Source organism: Ciconia boyciana, chromosome 6 (genome assembly GCF_034638445.1).
Source record: "Ciconia boyciana chromosome 6, ASM3463844v1, whole genome shotgun sequence".
In the NCBI taxonomy this organism is placed as follows: domain Eukaryota; kingdom Metazoa; phylum Chordata; class Aves; order Ciconiiformes; family Ciconiidae; genus Ciconia; species Ciconia boyciana.
Genome location: NC_132939.1, coordinates 21,949,429 through 21,963,962, shown reverse-complemented (window position 1 = coordinate 21,963,962; position 14,534 = coordinate 21,949,429). Strand labels below are relative to the sequence as shown.

The following is a 14,534-nucleotide window of genomic DNA, read 5'->3' as shown; positions in this document are numbered from 1 at the left end:
CTTCACCATCTCAGTAATGGGTCTTTTCAGATTCATAGGAATATAACAGTTATTTGGGGTCGTTAAGGCATTCGATTAACAGTTTTCATTAATTGAGGGCTTTTCCTGGCTGCTGTAGAAACCTTCATCTGTGGTTTGATACAATGCCTTCATGACTAAGTTCAGGCTTATCCCAGTTAAGCCATATAAAAAAGTGAGGAAAAATTTGTGGCCTAGGTTTCTGCTTCACTGACTTCTATAACACTACACTTTTTGGCCATAGATGGAGTATTCACTCTGCATCTGCCAGGATAAACATGAACAAAAGCTTAGGGTACTAAATTTGGGCTCTCTTAAGACTCCCTGCAGATTGTACCATGAGTTGTCTAACACATGAATGCAGGTGATTTAAAAGTACCTTTCCTTAGGCTCATCTAGTGTGTTCATTTGCTGACTGCTTCATCAGACTATACTACTAGTGCTTACTTTTCAGATACAGAAATACAGATTTAGTTGCTTAATATTGGCCTCCAGTGTGGAAACTGGTGGTTTCCACCAGTGCAAATGATTATCTGTGCAAATGATGTGTGATTATATGTGCAAATGATTATCAGATCTGGGTATTTGACTGTTTCATGCAGGAGTCTTTGTGCTGAAATAACATGGGGGAGCAGTTTATTCCACACTATTTATTACTTTGTTAAAATAAATAAGCCATGGCTAACTGGTGGTGCATGCAGTAGGCATTTGATGTTATTTAGTGCATTAGTGTTTTGAGACTTCAACTTTGTTTTCACATAAGTGATTTCAATTCTAGATACTCTCCAGCATGTGAAAGACAGCAAACACATTGTTGTGTATCATAAGGGCCGTTACTTCAAAGTGTGGCTGTACCATGATGGTAGACTGTTGAAACCCCGAGAAATTGAACAGCAGATGCAAAGAATTCTTGATGATAATTCAGAGCCTCAGGCTGGTGAAGAGAAACTAGCAGCTCTTACTGCAGGAGATAGGTATGGTGGTTATTATTTTTTAAATTAATTTTAACATGCAGAAATAGTTGCATAACATACTAATTGAATATTGGCTTTGGAATTTTAAAATAGTCTGCCGTCAGTTGATTATACCTTGATCCCTGATTTTGTGTATTGCTAACATGTAACAGCTCTTCAGTCATTTGTGACTACATGGAGTTAAAAGTAATTTTGCAGTGGCAACCCTGTATACAGATTACCTATACTTAGCTGGAGAAGTTTGGTTTAATTGTGGTTATCATAAGAGTGGTAATTGGAAGCTTTACAGTATTACTCATATTGAACTATTTGAGTTTTATATCTACTATGGTGGTCACTGGCATTTTAAAGAATATCTTAAAAATTAAGATTGAGAATGTGAATTCAGTAACTGTTACTCTATATTCATGACTTGCACCTACAGAATAAAGCAGTATGTACTCAGTTTGTTCTAGGTGCAAGATCACTGAATTCAATTAAATTGTGACAAACTTAGTTCAATCTATCCAGTTGTTTCTGGACAAGGGAGACAAAGAACTGTGGATTTTAATATACTTTCTTACTAGGAGTCCTTCCTTTTTCTCACTTTCTGCTTTAAAACAAACTGAAATATTTTTTCATTGGGAAAACCACATAAATTTATAAATAAATGTGGTGCAACCATACAGAAATTACATTGTTCAGGACTTCTTTAACTTCAGATCTGTTTCAGGCATTTACCACGGAACTTTTTATTGGCAGTTGTCCAGACTCTTAGATTTAGGTGTTACAACAATGGATATTAATATCTGTTCATTGTTTTCATTATTATTACTATGTTCTTCTTCCATATAATAGATATTTTCTTTTGTTCAGTTATAGCATAGTTCATCTACATTTGTATGTATTGCATGCCGCAGAAATGTTGAATTTCTGAGGATTAAGCTCCGCGTGTGTGACGATATGTTGAATTGGTTCCTAGGATTACATTGTATGTGTATTTTCAGAACTTTTCACTGCTGATATAGTTTAAATGCAATGAAAGTAGTTGCTCCAAATTTGATAAAAGTAGAAGGAATGTCTCATAGTGATCTTAAGGTTGATAAAACATTGACAAATTCACATAATCTGGCTATAAACCAAATTCTTTTTCCAGAGTACCATGGGCTAAAGCTCGACAGGCTTATTTTAGCCGTGGAAAGAACAAACAGTCCTTAGATGCTGTTGAAAAAGCAGCATTTTTTGTGACATTGGATGACATCGAGCAAGGGTACAGGAAAGAAGATCCAGTGAGGTCACTGGATGCATATGCAAAATCCTTAATACATGGCAGATGTTTTGACAGGTACAGTATTGACTCTGTGGAAAACGCCTTCTCTTTTTTTAGAATTTCACTAATTCATGTGGCTAATACATATGAATTAGTGACTTATAAGCTGATAAATTTCATAGAATCACAGAATGGTTTGGGTTGGAAGGGAACTTCAAAGGTCATCTAGTCCACCCCCGTTGCCATGGGCAGGGACATCTTTCACTACATCAGATTGCTCAAAGCTCTGTCCAGCCTGACTTTGAACACTTCCAATGATGGGGCATCCACAACTCCTCTGTGCAATCTGTTCAAGTGTCTCACCACCCTCACTGTAAAAAAAAAAACCAACCAACCAAACAAAAAATCTCCCTTATGACGAATCTAAATCAACTGTCTTTCAGTTTATAACCATTGCCCCTTGTCCTGCCACCACGGGCCCTGGTAAAAAGTCTTTCTTATAAGCCCTGTTTATATATTCAAAGGCTGCAAGAAGGTGTCCCAGAGCCTTCTCTTCTCCAGACTGAACAAGCCCAACTGTCAGCTTTTCTTCATGGGGTGTTCCAGCCCTCTGACAGTTTTCATGACCCTCGCTTGGACCTGCTCTAACAGGTCCATGTCTTGTACTGGGAACCCCAGAGCTGTATGCAGTACTCCAGGTGGGGTCTCATAACAGCAGAGTAGAGGGTGAGAACCACCTCCCCTCGACCTGCTGGCCACACTGCTTCTTATGCAGCCCAGGACATGGTTGGCTTTCTGGGCTGCAAGCACACGTTGCCAGCTTGTGTCAAATTTTTCATCCAACAGTACCCCAAGTCCTTCTCTGCAGGGCTGCTTAATCCATTCATCCCCCAGTCTATTGATACTGGGGATTGCCCTGACCTAGGTGCAGGACCTTGCACTTGGCCTTGTTGTTCAAATTTATGTCTATTTATTTAAATAAACTATTTTGTTTAAAAAAAAAAAAAGCCAAAACCTAGTGCATTTGAATGTGAATTTTTGAGAGAGATTAAGGTACAGTCTAAAAATGCTTTTGAAATGTGCAAAACCATAAGGAAATCTTAATTTCTTTTGTAGGTGGTTTGATAAAACATTCACTCTTATAGTATTCAAAAATGGCAGAATGGGTCTGAATGCAGAACACTCTTGGGCAGATGCTCCTATTGTTGGACACCTGTGGGAGGTAAGTGTTCAGTACAAAAAGTTAATGCAGAAGATAATGTGATATGGTCCGTGCAACAGTCCGGAAGATTAGCAGTTGCTTTCAATCCCTTGCATTCATGTTGCTGATGAGGGATTATGGGCCTGTGTCTACAGCAACTGTAGAATTAAAAAAAAAAAAAAAAAAAAAAATCAAACTCTTGCTTAAAAGGAAAGGTTGCTGTCCTTTAAATTAAAGGTCTTTACTGCATTTTAATGAGCATAGATGTCTTCATAGAAAAGTGATACAGCTCCCCATCTAACTTTTTTTATAATATTCTAAATCTAGACTTAATATTCTAATTCTACATTGTTGTGTCTTTGGTATGGCACTTATTTTGTGTATATACATGCTCCTGAAGCACTTAAGCTTTCTTATGCTACAAAAATCCCACACTGACTTTCAAAATTTAAAGAAGTGGTACAGAGTTTAACTTTTCATCTAAGCCATTGTTTGATGAGCTGCAGATTGATATGCTGTTTAAATTATATCTTGTATTTATTTGCAATGAATGGAATAAATGCACTTTTTGTCAGGTTTGTTCATAATCAGCTTAGTTTATTACTTGAAATACTATTTGATTTTTTTTCTTTTTGAAGCTTAAACCCGTAAACAGTTACATGATTCAGTCACTCAAAACTATTTCATAAACATTAGCTAATTCTGATTTCATTATGTATTTGTGCAAATGGATCTCAGGTCTGACTGGTGCCCCAAGTAACTTCCTAATTTTATTATATGAGCATTTCCATGTGTGTAAGAACAAAAAATCCTCATTTCATTCTCTAACGAGGGAAGAAAGAAGGCCAAACTGATTTGAGATTGACTTGACAGTGCAGTTTAGACTAGCTCAACAGGAAAGAGTTACTTTGTTTTCTTTTAATGAAGGATGTTATATGCTTTAGTTCATAGCTCTGTACTTACTATTAGTTGATTCATTTTCTGCTAAGAATTAAGATGACTAAAATAAACTAAGTAGGATTTCATTTCCTCAAAAGTTATCTGTTGTTAGCTCTTTATAGACTATCCATTTTTAGAATAGAATGGATTAAGCTTTATTTCGTAGTTGGCATGTTCTGACCACTAAGTGAGAAAATTAAATTAAAAGAAGAGATTAGAAATATATATGTAGAACATGCAATATGTTTTTTGTCAAGCTTTTTCTTTCCGTATTGAGCAGATTCAAATCTTTTGACAATTCTGTATTTTTATTTATTTTAAAATTTTTAATTTTTTTTTTTTTTTACATTGAGGATGTGAGGATGTTATCTGAAATCTTGTAAGACAGAGCCTTTTTTGACTGTTGTTCAAGTTGTATTGTTCATCTTGGAAACAGTCTACTTTCCCACCCAAAAGCTCTAGTACACATACAAAATAAACTGCAATTTTGAGTGGGATGCAAGTCTTAAAAATGATTAAATTCTTGCAGGGATATGCACTTACTCTGAAATAAACTGTTGCCTGATGAACAAGTTTTGACAGATAACAAACTTGCAGAAATTCTCTAGAATCAAAATTGAACAAAGGTTGTGAAATCTAAGACTCTTAAGACTGACTTTTTTTTTACTACTAGTAAGTTTGAGGTGGGATTTTAATTGAAACCTTTGGATTAATTCAGTAGCATCTAACAAAATGCACCAGTGTAATTGAATAGGTGTTTGTGCATATCTGGTATTCTTCCCACTCAGAACACAAGTAAAAATGCCTTAAAACAAGAGGTGAAAAAGAGGGCTTCCCTTCCAGCTGTTCTCCATATTTGGAAATTGATTGTATATTATATTTCACTATGTACTGGAAATGGGTTATATTGATTTCACAATGAAATCCTAATTTCACAGCAATATGCAATGTGTTGCAATTCTGAAGAAGTATCGTTCTTTCCAGAATGTAATGGCAACTGAATATCTTGAACTGGGCTATTCAGAAGATGGGCATTGCAAAGGAGATACCAATCAAAATATTCCTATTCCTACCAAACTACAGTGGGAAATTCCAGAAGAAGTAAGTACAGAACAGCTAGTGGTTTGAGGAAGAAGCTCCTCTTTTCCTGAGCAGTCATTATTGATAACCCTATAAATCAGCTTTAAATTCCTTTGAGTCCTGTAAGATGTGTATTTCATGTGCGGACATTACTCAGTTTACTTAAAAAGATATCAGAGGTTTTCAACATCAGTCTTTAAAAATTTGGGCCAGGAAATGCCAACTTTTTACTAGAAACTTTATTGGTTGGCAACATGTCAAAAATAAGTGGCCACCTTTTTTAAATAGTAACTGTATTAAAATGAAGTTTAAGTTGCTGAGGTTTCATTACTATTGTCACAACAAATGCTCTTGTGTAATAGTTCCTTGAGATTAGCTGACTTTTTTGTGTTCAAAATTCTGTATATGTGTCTAATAAGGTTTGATTTTTTTTTTTCCCAACCTGAGTTCAAGACAAACTGCCATCAGCCATTTGGATTTTAATTTTGAATAAAAAGGTGATATGTTGTTGGTGATATGTTTAATTAAGCATGTATGGCAGATTGGAAGCCACACAACTATTGCCATTCTATCTCTGTGGGTCATTCTTTTATGTTCTAGTGATCTGAACAGTCTTAATGCTGGTGGTTTTTTTTAAATGTAATTTTTGGACTCCAGATGTGTATTGGCTTAAAACTTATTTTTTTAATTACCTTTTTGAATTTTAACTTTCTGGAAAAGATAGCTTCTCCTCTTTCTCCAAAGGGAGATTATTTGGATAATGATGTTTCTGGCAGCATTTCTTATTTATCAATTAAAAATACTTGCACTCTTTCAACAGTTCTCTCAAATGCCATCAAATGCATGCATATTCACATATGTGCATATAGATATTTATTTATTTGTTTATTTTAGTGTGAAGAAGTGATTGAGAGGTCTCTGAGCACTGCCATAGCTCTGGCAGGTGATGTGGACTTCCATTCATTTTTCTTTGATGCTTTTGGGAAGGGACTAATAAAGAAAGCAAAAACCAGCCCTGATGCCTTCGTGCAACTTGCCCTGCAGCTTGCTCACTACCGGGTAAGAAAAACAGACTGTTTCAGGCTTATAGAATCTCCTTAAATTGGGTATAGCATGTTGATTAAAACATGTGACTGTGTAAAGTAGTTTAATCTTGCACTGCTTGTGCAAGGTTATTAAAGACATTCAGTGGAAATTGGTACAAACCCTAAATAGATTACTAGCTGGAAATTAATTGTCCAAAAGCTGGCATATTGACACTCATGCAAATCTTTCGCTTCTGCTTAGTTGGTCTATCCCCAGGCATTTTGGACTTAAAAGCAGTAGATATGAAACTTCTAGTAGCTGTGGTTATAATCGAAACGATGTTATAATCGAAACGATGTTATAATCGAAACGATGTTATAATCGAAACGATGTTATAATCGAAACGATGTTATAATCGAAACGATGTTATAATCGAAACGATGTTATAATCGAAACGATGTTATAATCGAAACGATGTTATAATCGTCTTTCAGTTTGGAGTCACCCTTAATTCAGTAGTCATGGACACTCACTAATAGGATTAACAGAAATGCCTGCCTGTGCTTTCTGTTAGTTCACCTTTTCTATAACGTGCTTTCAGAAAACACCAGTGTAGCAACATGCATGTTTTTCATCTTGCTTTCTAGCTGTCACTGTTGAGATACTGTTCTACTTTTTTTTTTTTAAATTCCAAATGGTTTTTCAAAGCATCCAGATGTCCTGGCTGCTATCTTTCTTACTATTGGTTAGGGTAGCTACATGGCAAATAGTTTGATTACCCACCCACCTCTTTTCTTTTGAACACCCATCCTCTTAATGTAAAACTGAACAGACTTTCTCATGTATGTGTATATGTTCTCGTGTATATGTTCTCGTGTATATGTTCTCGTGTATATGTTCTCGTGTATATGTTCTCGTGTATATGTTCTCGTGTATATGTTCTCGTGTATATGTTCTCGTGTATATGTTCTCGTGTATATTTTAGACGGGTAGAGTTGCTAACGTGTTAGATAAACTTCTATCGTTTGGCAACTTTTAATCTGTAGATTATAAATTGTGCATAACTGTTTCCTGCGCACATCTACACGACATATGGAAGCCACACTTCCTGGATTTTGTAGACTGTTTTCAGTTTTCACATTCTTGAAAATACCTGCACTGGCATGCGTCTCCGTGCTATTAAACTTTTAACTGAAAATACTTTTAAGGGTGTTACAGTTTTCTCTATTACTTACCACAGCTGTGTTAATTAGGAAGCCACTGAACTTTCAAATAGGGTTTTGATAGCCTTTAAATTAGCTTCTGTTATAAACTGAAGAAGACTGAATATAAAACACAGAGGGTAGTCCTTGCTGGTTTGGTTGTTCTATTATCGTTTATCAAATCCTGCTACTAATCTTATTTTTGCCTTTATTGTCTTTAGGCAAGACTGCTAATGGTGGGCTGCTAAAACCTTAATGTTGAGTTTAATTTGTGGAGTGATTCATATCCTGTGTGCTTTCCTTGAACTGTTGATTAGGAAAGAGTGGCTAAGTCTGGCTAAACCTTTAAGTTCTTGTTTTTGCCTTTTCAAGGACATGGGAAAATTTTCTTTAACATATGAAGCCTCTATGACACGCTTGTTCAGAGAAGGCAGGACTGAAACTGTTCGTTCGTGTACTGTTGAATCATGTAATTTTGTTCGAACCATGGAAGACCCAACTGAAAGTGTAAGTTCATGGTGGTGTTGCCTTATACAATCCATATTATCACTAGATATCTGTATAAGTTCCCAAATAGTTTTTAAACACTTAGGGTGAAGCCTTTTGTTTTTTAGGAAGGAAGTGCAGCATAAGGTAATTGTCCACATTTTCTGTCAATATGGAAGAAATTCAAGGCTATACTGAAAGAAAATGGCAGTAACTTAGCCAAATGTGCCATTTCTTACAGTTCCTGAACTCCAGAAAACTGAGATGACTTGTGAAATTTTTGTGACTTGTAAAACTCAAACATAGATTTGTAAAACAGGTAATCTCATACCAGTTAGGCTTTCCTTTCTGATAGGGAAGCAAGTATTATTCACAGGAAATAAGTAGTTGCTTTTATATGTTGATTTCAGTGGGCTTTTTAATCTTTCTTGTGATGCTCTGGTTAGCAAACAAAGGAAGCGTGGTCTAGGGGAAAACTTCTTGGTTTGGAAAACTTGGACAATACTGGTTAAAATGTTTGCTGTCAAAATGGAAGGGTGGAGGATGGTCATCTTGAGGGCTGTCTGTCCTTTAATCCACTGCTAGGCACAGTTTTCACAGACAGAGTTGATGAAATAATTACCTTTGCAGGTTTTGCTAAGCTGAAGGGGATTTCCGTTTCTTCAGAGTCAATAAAAATTTGACCTGAAAAAAAGGATTTTGTTAAATAGGAATGTACTCAAGGTATTGTGTCTAGGCCTGAGTAACAGCTGCTTGGATAGAAGATCTAATGAAAAAGATCTAGGACTATAATAATCAGTAACTGAACACTTGCATAGCACACTCAGTGCTGTGGCATTGGGAAAAATGGAGTCCTCACTTTAGTTAGCCTTGCCCTTTATTTTTAGTAGTCTTTTGTCTCTGCACTTTTTTCCTAGTACAGCATTAGCTGGAGTGGTGTGACCAGTTTTGGACACCACACTTGAGGTATGGATGGATTGGAGAGAGTCTAAAGGAGAGCAAGAAAGATAGTTAGAAACCTCTGAAGATGATCTGTGAGGAGATTTTGAACTTAATTATTCTTGCCTAGTCTAAAGAAGAGAGAACACTGTGAAGAGGTAGGGAGCCACGTTGTACTCAAGAGGGTAAAAAGGCTGATGCAGAGGAGATGGGAACAATCTGTTCTCTGTCCCAAGAAGTAATGGACTTAAATTTCAGAAAGAAACACATTAGGGAAGTATTTTATGCTAGTAAGGATAATGAGTAAAGAGGGAAATAGTGAGAAACCTGAAACAGGTTACTTGGGGAGGTTGTTTATTCACTTTGAAAATCTTTTAAACGTAAGTTACATAATGGTCCTTCAGGAAAGAGTTTTTAGTTGATCAGATCTTAGGGTGGAGAAGTCTAAGCAGATGAACAGTTGAGGTTCTTTCTAGCCCTATGATTCTATGAATAAATGTTACTGCAAGAAAACATAGAAACATAGAATACTTTGGATTGGAAGGGACTTTTACAGGTCATCTAGTCCAAACCTCCTGCAAACAGATGCATGGAGAAAGAGAGAAACTTTTTTCTCCCTACTCTTTCTGGAAGTTCTGTGTAGGTAAAATCCCCCATGATTTCTCAATATGCTGTCCTGGGAGCTGTGATAAGATCAGTGAAAGTCTGGCAATCCAGCCATGTCAACATGTCATACATAACTGTATGGCACAGCTACTGTACAACTACCCTGTGTATAGAAAGTAATTTTAATGTAGTCCTAATGTCAGGATTAACTGCTATTACATCTCTGCAGTTAACATCTGCATTTTTGTTAAAGGAATAAGGTAGCCCCATACATGGCAAGGTCATATATATAGCAGACTTCATTCTGTTCTTTCTTTTTTTTTTTTAATGGTTACTACAAACATGATGCGTTTTCAGACATTCATTACTGCCCTTCATCTGGAATGATTAGCCACTGAGCAGAGGAGCCCTGCCTTCACAATGCAATTTTTTAGGTTTTATGTGTTATGAAGATTATATTATATGCATTTATATATTATTTTTAAAAGAGTTTTCTGCCTTTACTGCTTGCTTCTACTTTTTCTCTGGGTATTTCCTTAGAATTTTTCCTGAGCACTTGTATCCTCCATTGACTGTCCACTCCTGAATGCCAATAGTAGGTATGCTTAGCATGACTACAAGTGATTTATTAGTTTCTCATGCTGGAGGCAAATAGGCTACTCACTGTGTCCCAAATAAGTGGTGTAAAATGCAGTGATGCTGGAGATAAGAAGTGACAGGTTGCCATATACTCAGTGTGTTGCATTCCACATTATAAAATCTTAACAGAATGGCTATCTAATCTTTCAGCCCTTGCAACATTCATACAGTGTTCATAGAATCATAGAATATCTCAAGTTGGAAGGGGCCCATAAAGGTCCATTGAGTCCAAGTCCCTGCTCCTCGCAGGACTACCTAAAACTAAACCATATGACTAAGAGTGTTGTCGAGATGCTCCTTGAACTCTGACAGACTTGGTGCTCTGACCACTTCCCTGGGAGCCTGTTCCCGTGACCGACCATCCTCTCAGTGAAGAACCTTTTCCTAATGTCCAGTCTGAACCTCCCATAATGCAGCTTCATTTCACTTCCTCATGCCCTATCACTGATCACCACAGAGAGGAGATCAGCACCTCCCCTCTGCTGCCCCTCTTGAGGAAGTTGTAGACTGCAATGAGGTCACCCCTCAGCCTTCTCTTCTCTAAGCTTAACAAACCAAGTGACCTCAGCCGCTCCTCATAAGTCTTGCCCTCGAGACCTGTCACCATCCTGGTCGCTGTCCTCTGTAATAGTTTGATGTCCCTCTTATATTGAGGTGTCCAAAACTGCACACAGTACTCAAAGTGGGGGCCGCACCAGTGCACTGTAGAGTGGGACAATCAGCTCCCTCGACTGGCTAGCTATGCTGTGCTTGATGCACCCCAGGACACGGTTGGCCCTTTTGGCTGCCAGGGCACACTGTTGACGCATATTCAACTTGCCATTGACCCAAACCCCCAGATCTCTTTCTGTGGGGCTGCTCTCCAGTCTCCTGCCCCCCAGTTTGTACGTATAACCAGGATTACCCCGTTCCAGGTGCAGAATCCAGAATTGCTCTTGTTAAATTTCATACAGTTGGTGATTGCCTAGCTCTCTAGTCTATCCAGACCACTTTGTAAGGCGCCTCTACCCTTGAGGGAGTCCACAGCTCCTCCTAGTTTAGTATCACCAGCAAATTTACTTAATGTACGTTTGACTCCTGCATCCAGATCCTTTATAAAAATGTTGAAGAGCACTGGCCCTAAAATTGAGCCCTGAGGAGCCCCACTGGTGACTGGCTGCCAGCCTGATGTAACGCCCTTTATTATAATGCTTTGAGCCCGACCCATCAAGCCAGTTGTTCACCCAATGTATTATGGACTTGTGTAGCTGTATGCTGGACATTTTGCCCCAAAGGGTGCTGTGAGAGACAGTTATCAAAATCTTTGCTAAAATAAAAAAAAAAAAAAAACCCACATCTGCTGGCTTCCCTTGGCCAACTACTTTGTCATGAAAGGAAATTAAGTTAGTTTAAATGTGACTTTCCCTGTGTTGGCTGTAACCAGTGACTGCATTGTCTCTCAATTGTTTTTTAATAACTCCCAGAATAACCTTCTCCATGATTTTACCAGGCACTGAAGTGAGACTGACAGGCCTGTAATTACCAGGGCCTTCCTTCTTACCCTTCTTGAAAATTGGGACAATATTTGCCAGGTTCCAGTTGACTGGGACCTCTCTAGATTCCCAAGACCATTGAAAAATAATGGAGAGAGGTCCTGTGATAACATCGTCCAGCTCTTTTAGTACCCTGGGATGAATCCCACCAGGCCCCATAGACTTATATGCCTCCAGCTGAAGCAGCGAGTCTTGAGCAAGGTCAGAGTTGTCTGGGAGTTTATTATCCTCCCAGTCACAGTCTTCCAACACAGGACTCCGGGGGTCCCAGGGCCATACATCAGTGTTAAAGACAGAAGCGAAGAAGGCATTAAACATCTCTGCTTTGTCTACATCCCTATTTGTGAGGAGCTCTTTTTGTTGTCCTTCACAGTACTGGCCAGCTTGAACTCTAATCAAGCTTTGGCTGCGTGAATTTTCTCCCTGCAGTGGCAAACAGCATCTCTGTAGTCCTCCCGTGTCAGCTGTCCTTGCTTCCGATGTCCATATGCTTTCCTTTTCTGCCTAAGTTCTAGAAGATCCCTGCTCAGCCAAGCAGGCCTTCTGCCCCACTTGCTTAACTCCCAACACTTTGGAATTGCCTGCTCCTGAGCTTTTAAGAGAAGGCTTTTAAAAAATGACCAGCATTCATAGACCCCAATACCTTCAGTGTTGTCAGTTTGCCTTCTAAAATGGCTGTTGCACTTCTAGCTTTTCTTAAATCGTGTTGAGATTTGCTCTTCTATAACTTTTTAAGACCAGTATCGCTAGAAACTAAATATACAATAATGTAGTAAACTTGAGTTAGTAATCATGTTTGATTCTGGGGTTAGATTACGCTTCAAATACAAATTTGTTTTCATTACGCACTGTTTACAGCAGGTAATAGTTGACACTTGCTAATACCTGAAATTGAATACATGAGGTTGAAAACCCAGAGGATACTAATATTTGGTGTTAGTTGCATGCATTGTCTTGTACTTGACCCTTAAGTGCTTTAGGCTTGAGAGCCATTGCTGTAACTTAGTTTCTGCACCTCCATCCTGAACCCAGTTCACTTAACTGATTTTTCTTCATCTTTTTTTCATTGTTAGAATGAAAATAAGCTTAAGTTCTTCCGGCTTGCTGCTGCCAAACATCAGCACTTATATCGTCTTGCCATGACTGGTGCTGGCATTGACCGCCATCTGTTCTGCCTTTATGTCGTGTCCAAGTACCTTGCTGTAGATTCTCCTTTCCTTAAGGAAGTAAGTGACTTTTATTGATAACTATTAATTACAGTAAATAATCCTTTGTTTACTTAGTGTTTTGTGGAACCTGCTTACATACTTTTAGAACTCTTACCTTTTTTCTTAGGAAAACCAGAGTTTAGCTAGCATTGCTTAACATCTGCTGGTAGATTACAAGTTAGTTTCATTTTGCTTTATGTATACACTTATGCTTATGCTTTCCATGAGCTTTGTAGTATAATACATGTTGTTAAGGATTGCAAAAAAGATATCGTCAGTATTACCAAAAAAAATATCGGTTGCTTGTGGTTTTTATGTATTTTCAAGCGCAACAGAGGCTGTGTGTTTTCTCTCAAGAATGTTCTTTTGGAACTGTGACAAAATCACTTTCTTTTACTGTGAGTTAAAGGAGCTGTATATTGCGATTTATTTTTTTTTTTTTAATGGTCAACATTAATGTCACTGTTTATTACTGTGACAAATGATTTAGTACTTAAACTAGATTTTAGGGTTGAGTTTTATAAAAGTAATTATATTGCACTTGTTCGTGTTTTCTGATTAATAAAAAATGTGTTCCAGCTTGCCTCCAAATTAAGCTACTCACTTTTGTCTGCTTGCCCTCCTAAATGTGAGTAGTGGCTAAGTCAGGAATAAAACAACTTTCTACAGCTTCCACAGACTTCCAGGATACAAGTGTATTGTTAGAGATTTTACAAGCTTCTAACTTGATGTAGTATCTTACCAGGATTTTAATATGGCCATTAATGATCTTGTTAACAAGACCTGTTATGCAGAATTTACCAGGCTATAGACCAGATTAATCTGTTTTGAAATAGTATTTCTATTGAAAGAACTTTTATGCTCTTTGAGGAATTTACATTATGACCTCCTATGTTAATGGTTTGCATATTAGGACAAGTTTAGCTGTTTCTTTTAATCTTGTTAATTGTTCATTCCATTGAAATGGGAACTGGAGTTAACCTTAATATTGCTTTATTGAGTGCTTTCTAACTTGTCTTGACAAGTTTTTGAGAAAGTTGCATACTCTTAAACAGTGTGTTATATGTGTTTGCATCTCTTTCATATCTAATAAAGGTTCTGTCAGAGCCTTGGAGGCTGTCAACGAGTCAGACACCACAGCAACACATTGATCTAAAGAAGAACCCTGAGATGTTATCCTGTGGTGGAGGATTTGGACCGGTATGTTTGCTAAATACAAGTACCCCTGTAAAAACAGTTTTATTTTGAATATGCCAATCTAAAAATTTCAGATCTGTAATACCTTAATGTTGCACATCAAAGGTGCAACACAAGCTTTTAAATGCATGTGTTTAATGGTTTCCCATGATGTGGATGTGCTCAGAAAAATCTGCATCACCTTTTTCTCATATCCCACTACAAAAATGCATTATTCTTAGAGGAAATACACAGTTAT

At 37.5% G+C, this 14,534-nt stretch overlaps 1 protein-coding gene across 1 annotated transcript in view; it reads left to right on the top strand.

Annotated features, from left to right (window-relative positions):
- Positions 1 to 14,534, top strand: part of LOC140652589 (carnitine O-palmitoyltransferase 1, liver isoform-like) — a 65,213-nt gene that overhangs the window by 26,186 nt on the left and 24,493 nt on the right. Inside the window, 8 exon segments of the mRNA XM_072863524.1 lie at positions 797 to 992; positions 2,128 to 2,316; positions 3,358 to 3,463; positions 5,366 to 5,482; positions 6,356 to 6,520; positions 8,062 to 8,196; positions 12,965 to 13,117; positions 14,195 to 14,299. Coding sequence (XP_072719625.1) covers positions 797 to 992; positions 2,128 to 2,316; positions 3,358 to 3,463; positions 5,366 to 5,482; positions 6,356 to 6,520; positions 8,062 to 8,196; positions 12,965 to 13,117; positions 14,195 to 14,299 — 1,166 coding nt within the window.